Source organism: Diorhabda sublineata, chromosome 5, assembly GCF_026230105.1.
Source record: "Diorhabda sublineata isolate icDioSubl1.1 chromosome 5, icDioSubl1.1, whole genome shotgun sequence".
In the NCBI taxonomy this organism is placed as follows: domain Eukaryota; kingdom Metazoa; phylum Arthropoda; class Insecta; order Coleoptera; family Chrysomelidae; genus Diorhabda; species Diorhabda sublineata.
Genome location: NC_079478.1, coordinates 23,533,672 through 23,540,379, shown reverse-complemented (window position 1 = coordinate 23,540,379; position 6,708 = coordinate 23,533,672). Strand labels below are relative to the sequence as shown.

At 28.9% G+C, this 6,708-nt stretch overlaps 1 protein-coding gene across 2 annotated transcripts; it reads right to left on the bottom strand.

The window, feature by feature from the left end:
- Positions 1–551: 551 nt before the first annotated feature.
- On the bottom strand, positions 552–5,245 carry LOC130444124 (uncharacterized). Of its 2 annotated transcripts, XR_008909911.1 has the most exons (3): positions 5,231–5,245; positions 3,186–3,390; positions 552–1,076 (listed from the first exon to the last, which is right to left on the bottom strand). XR_008909911.1 is itself a non-coding variant. In XM_056779145.1 (2 exons), exons 1-2 carry the CDS (start codon positions 3,394–3,396, stop codon positions 922–924), a joined length of 366 nt encoding a protein of 121 aa, XP_056635123.1. In that variant the 5' UTR covers positions 3,397–3,636; the 3' UTR covers positions 552–921. The 2 variants fall into 2 exon arrangements, 1 of the variants encoding a protein (XP_056635123.1); XM_056779145.1 differs by lacking the exon at positions 5,231–5,245 and having other exon boundaries at positions 3,186–3,636.
- Positions 5,246–6,708: the final 1,463 nt, after the last annotated feature.

Genomic DNA, 6,708 nt, shown 5'->3' with positions numbered 1-6,708 from the left:
AATTAAATTTTTATGTTCGTAACAATAACTTCTACTTTAGGTATGCCGCTTACAAATTATATACTACAAAACTAACGTGAATGCTGGTGAACAGTCGTCGTAGAAAGAAATACAATGTACACACACCATACCTAAATACATATTTTACTGTCGTGATGAAAATGACAGCGACGGAAGTCAAAATCTTAATGTTATTCTGAATATTTCAATACTTAATTTCCACAGTGTTATCGATGGTAAGCACATATTTCTTTTATTTTATTGGTGAAATTCCAAGAAGTTGGAAGATGGATTGTGTATACGTTAAAGGTGTATAAATAGGTAAGTTATTATTATTAGAATTAATATTACTAGGTGCTTAATCTCTTTTGATGAAGTCATTGTCAGATATATTATATTGAAGTGGTTTCAAAAGATACGAGTTCTTATAAGAAAGTTTGTACAGTATTTTTAAGCTCTTTTCATGAAATATTGGATTAGAAATTTTGAAGACTATTTTTCATTCAATTATAATCGAAAAATATTCCAGAACAGAGACTTGATTAGGAAAATTTTATTAATAGTGTTTATTTTGTTTTTATTGCGTTTCGTAATATTTACAGGTATTAGAACTTCCGCAAGACTAATATCGTGTTGATTTTATTTAATATATTAATGATATTTCTCACCAATTCATTGTTATGGTATATTTCTTAAATTCTTTTTTATACTTGTATACCAGTTTCCAAAATTTAGAATCTATCAAAATTCAGATGAATCCAGGGCTACATTAATTATAATCCAGCGATTTCATTAGAAGACTGTGAGGTATTTTGGAATCAATTACATGTTTTTTTGTTACTTGGTATTGGGGAAAAACAATATTATTATTAATTTATCATAAAAATGATTTAATAACTAAATTACAATCATCATAAGTTTTCATGTGGAGTTATTTCGCGTAAGTGTAGCTTCTGCCAATTTGATAGAATTATTTTTGGAAGCATTTGTATTTCTTGATTGTCGGTCTGGATTTTTCCTTTTCACGATCAAAGACGTATCGACAACTATCTCATCAAACGGCACTCCGAATGCAGCTAAAACAATTCCTTTATTTAATATTTTGTAAAATCAATCAGTTAGTTCAATGAGTTTTCTCCAAAAAATCCAGTACAAGATGTAAACAAAAAACACAAAAATTTTGTTTTAATTAGAGCTAATATATTGAAAAAATATTAATTAGTCTCTGTTGTTGAATTGAACCTTACCAAAAATAAAAAGGAAATAGTATAATACCTAATCGTATCTAACCGAACTGAATATACTCAACTAAATTCATACTCCATTTGTTTTCCCTAATTGCTCATTTTATCTTTATGAAAACAAACATGTTTAAAGAAATACAGCGAAAATTTTCGTATATTTCATGACCTGGATTCCAATCCTTGTTAAAAATCGTACCACTATCAAATAGTTTCTTACCAAATTTTATTTCTATATAAATTTTGTTCTTTTTTTTCTTAAAATATCGTGACTAGGTGAGATTTTCTTTCTCGGATATGAATTACAGTCAGACACATAACATCATCAACATAAGGACATCATTTCTAATAAAAAAAATTCAACATATTTCGGGTCGGATTATGTATGGTCCCAACGTCTTTGTCTGTGGTAGTTCATTTCGAGCAATTAAACTCAGAATAGATTATCTCGTAAAAATAATACAGTTAGATCGGAAAACCGAATGATAATCCACCTAGATGAGACTTGGTACGACTCTCATAATACACCCAGTAAGGGATGTATACGAGAATATCTGTTTTTAGCGGCCAAGAATATTGCTAATTCCAGCCTGGATTGTCACTGCGATACAACCGCAGTAGTTTTCAAAGATAGTTTCAAGATAAATTAATGCCGAATACACCACCGAAAAGCTGTAATTTGATGCATCCTGCCATAGTCGTCAAAAGAATAAGCTACCAGGTAGCTAGTAATAGAAAAAGTGAAATAAAAGGTATAATTTTTCAAAGGAATACGTTTTTGACCAAATAAAAAGCAGGAGGTCACGAAGTAATTCGCCTTCCACCATATTATTCTATCTTCAATCCGATCGAGTTGATATAGCATAAATTAAAATCTAATATACGTGCTCACAATAATACACCTATTTCAAACAATAGTGTGATTGGGTTAATAAAGAAAGTTAGAATGTAAACTGATAATACCTAGTAATAAATAAATTTTAATATATGTAGTTTTAATATATTGTGTATCAACTAGAAGATTCATATTAAATATCATACATATATCACATTAAATTTTCAAACCCAATATTAATACAACAATGTAAACCAAATATACCCAGTATTAAAATTAGATAAATTTTATAAAATTCAAATGAAATAGTAAGGAAAATGCCGGGTATTATAATATAATAGTGCGCCCCTGCAAAATGTTCACCTCATGAATAGTCAGAAACTTACGACTTTTGAGTATTATCGAATTTTTTATAGGTTTCGTTAGTAAAGGCACTTTCTTGAATTGTGAAAAATACTATAGAGTTCTTTATTTGTAAATACTACTAATGTACAGTTCTTTATTTATACATATTATGTATAGTATACGCAGGATTGGATGTAGGAATAAACTTACATATTGCATTGTTTACTTTTATTTTTAAATAAATTCGTGTTTTTAAAAAAATTCGTGTTTTTAAAAAATCGATTTCAAAAACAGAAAACAAGACAAAGCTGACAAGAATTCCCAAATACGACGCAAAGGCATGTGTCAAATGAACAAAAAGATAATTATAATATATACCTAACATTCTCACGAAATTCACGTATAAAAATAAACAAGATTTTCAGCATATGCAGAGAAATAATTTCAAAATCTTTATAATGCAATTTAAGAAAAGAGTATATATGGATAACATATTTTTTTGTGTTTTTACCTATCGTTCCATAGAAAAAGGAATTGGTTCAAAGAATAAAATATTTCAAATTGAAATTTATTTACAGATGTAGTAATGAAGTGAAAACCATCAATCATAAATACATATAGCTTTGTCCATAGTTTTAAGTTTAACCAAAGAAAAGGGTTGCCGAGACTAATCGACTGGATAAAATGTTAAATCCTTCTCTACATTCTTAATAAATCTTTTGGTATCAGACGCATCGTAGTTAACAAAAACAATTAATACTTACATTTTGCATCACTGGCTTTTGGTTGATTATCACCTTCTACAGGAGCACATTCAATGGTTCCCAAAACGCCCAAATATAGAAAACAGATAAAAAATATTAACAGATGTTTCTTCATATCTTTCAACTGAATGAGAAAGTGATCTTCGACTCCGTACGATTTGTCATTGAATGACCTTAATCTGTGATATTTCCATTTCCTAGTAAACTGCATCAAATCAACATGCTATAATCGTCGCGTTGTACAGTAACTAAGCTGTGTCATATACTATAGATATTTGTTTCTAAATCGCCTTGATTTTGGGGCTCTTCTGTTTTAAAATTATTTTTTTTTAATAATTTTTGAGAGATATAAATAACATAATCATACATAAATGGTAACAGAGTGGTTCGGGACTGCAAAAAATTCGGGAGTGAGTAAATGACGTGAAAATAATGCTATGACAAATTTTCTCATACAACCCCTCGTTTATAAGTTATATGCCTTTAGAGTTGCGATATTAGAACTCATAACATATTTAAGTATATTTTCTAAATTACACATTCGAATGTATTTTTGATGAATGATTACGTATGTCCATGTAGTGAGTTTAATGGAATAAATAATTCTACACTACTATCTGAAAGGCAGGGGCGGCTCAAGCCCAATGGTTAACAATTCGTAACTCTTACAGTGACAACTTAAAGATAGCAAAAATTAATTTTTCAATCGATTTTTAACAAAACGGCACTCTTTGTTTAATTCGATAAAATTCATGGTTTAGGAGATATGTAGATTTTTAGATCGTTGTACATCCAGGGAAATCGTTCGCCGTAAAGACATATTCTAAAGAAAACTATGATGAAAAATGTATTGCATACTATTACTATTTATGTGTGATGGTATTCTTGATGTTAGGTCTCTTCTGTTTCAAAATTAGTTCTTTCAATTATTTTTCAAAAGAAAGATAAATATTGACGTTTCGACTAATTTTGAGTCTTTATCAAATATTGAAAAAACTAATTTTCAAATAGAAGAGACTAACATCAAGAACATTTAGAAACATAAACATATCAAAAAGTCTAAGAAATATATATATATATATATATATATATATATATATATATATATATATATATATATATATATATATGTTTATATGTTTCTAAATCTTCTTGATTTTAAGTCTCTTCTATTTCAAAATTAGTTTTTTAATAATTTATGAAAGATTGATAAAATTGACGTTTCGACTTTTCTTTATCAAAATATCATATTGACACTCACAATTGGCGTACTTATATTTAACAATAGATCACCTTCATCATGAATATCAAAATAAGGACAAAATAAAATTAGAACTTTGTTCTGATAAGAAAAATGAATTTTTCCTTGGTCCTTAATCTCAAATATATAACAGTAATCAATTAAATTATTTGTACTTTTATTAGAATTTACAAAATAGAGCTATAATTTTTACTTAAATTATTTTGGTCTCTTTTATCATTTATAGCTTTTTCGTTTTTAAGAATGTGAACCTTTTCTAAAAATTCTCTTTTTCGTGTATTAGACTTCGTTTCAAGAATTTTTCAATCTCTATATTGAATTTATGTTCTTTTGATATTTCATGGTTCGTTAATGTAGTTATATTTATTTTTATCGTATTAATGACCTCTCAGTCTATTTTCTAAATACTGAGATGTCTGCCCTATGTAGAACCTTCACAATTAGTACAAGGCACTTTATATATTCTTGTTCAGCGTAATTTTCTTTATAACATACTAAAATTTTAACGAAATCGGAGGGGGTTATTTTCTCTTGGTAATCAGTGTAATGCTTCTTAATATACAAGAAACATAAAAAATATGATTGTTGAAGTTGATTTGAGAATAGGAAGTAGTCACTACGCAAGGTGTGTTGATGTGCGAAGTATCTTCCAGAAGTTGAAATTGCATCATCTTATTACATTTCCGAGGAATTAATTGGAGTGAGAAGCAAAAAATATCCAAGCTATATTGGTAATACAGATAATAGGATGAAATGGATCGAATGATGTCTTTTTGTTCTTTACCTTTTTGGATCTTGTACTGTCACCTGATGTCTCAATATTCGTTATTTGGTATATTAACTGGTTGTTTCTTTTTGAATTTCTATCAGCCATGTACAACATTTGCATTCTTTTCAACTCCAACTCCGTCTACTATTAATTCTATCCATTTTTTGCTTTACTTGATAATTTTTTTCATGAACATTCAAATTCAAACCCCATATCGTTTATCTACACCAAAATTTGCAAATTAATTTTATTGTATTTGCATTTTCTATTTATGTACGTGTTTTCTTAAACTATTTTTAACAGAAATGGCATTACGAATCGTCACGAAAGGAGACCAATTTTGGATCACCATTTAAAAGGTCCAGTTTCCTAAAGAAGTTAAATTATGAAAATTATTTGTAATTTTGACAAAACGTACTATTAGAGTAGGGGTATATACTGGAAGCTCAAATGGGTTACCAAGGCTCTTTTTTATCGACTTTAAGTGTTTGGGGTTTTCTGAATAAATAACTTTATCCTTCAGAAAGTATAAACAAATAATAATTGAGGAGTAAAATTTTTGATGATGCAAAGAAACCACTGATTTTCCAAACCATGGTTTTCTTTTTGAAGCAGGATCGATAGTATCTTGTAGACGGCGGAGGCTATTTTGAACGTTTTTGTTAGTTATTTTTGTACGCCAGAAAATGTAGTTTCATTTATAATCCACCTCTAGGCTACTCCTGTTTTGATTTGATGGAAGTATAAGATTAAATTGATTATTGATTAAAATTTCCTCAATTTTTTGTGGAATGATACTTTTAGATACATTATTGTTAGTGTGACAAGCAAAACTTTCCTTGTATACCATCCTCAAAATATAGGTTTTCGATGATAAATCATAGGTTTAAGGTTATAATCCACAAAAAACAATATCATTCATTCTGAATAGTCGAAAAGAGAATGAGAAGACGAATGTCAACACTATGATCGGGTTAATTCAATCATAATCTGATTGTTGAAAATCTAAATCGGATTACGTTCACTGTTGTTCGAATTTATCGGGATGTGCTCATATGACAGGATCCTTACCTATCCCGGTAGACCAGTAGATAAAAAGCGATCAGTCCACGGGTTTTTTCGTTCGTTAATGTTTGATTGAACCTATATGTTTTGGCATTTCAGCATATAAATGACTTATTGGTAGTGAGCTTTGCTCAATATGTAGGTAATTCGTTCAATAACAAGCATTAAACATCTAGAATCCATAACTGAATTTATTTTTTGTTGGTTATGTACATTTGAAATTTCCAACGAATATTGAAGGCAACGTTTGGAAACTGTGGTTAAAATTTCGTTGTGGGCTTAAATCCCCAATCAGCTGATAGTTTATACACCTAATCCAGGGTCATAGTTTTCGAAAAGCCCTGTTGGCTATTGTGTTTCATTATGAAGATAGAATTAAATAACTCAATTCGTCCACTTGCTTTTTAAAAACGATTCATTTAGAAAAC

Coding starts and splice junctions, on each gene's coding strand:
- LOC130444124 (XM_056779145.1), bottom strand. CDS start 3,396: ATGCAGTTTACTAGGAAATGGAAATATCACAGATTAAGGTCATTCAAT. Junction 1,077..3,185: donor AAAAGCCAGTGATGCAAAAT/GTAAGTATTAAT, acceptor GAATTGTTTTAG/CTGCATTCGGAGTGCCGTTT.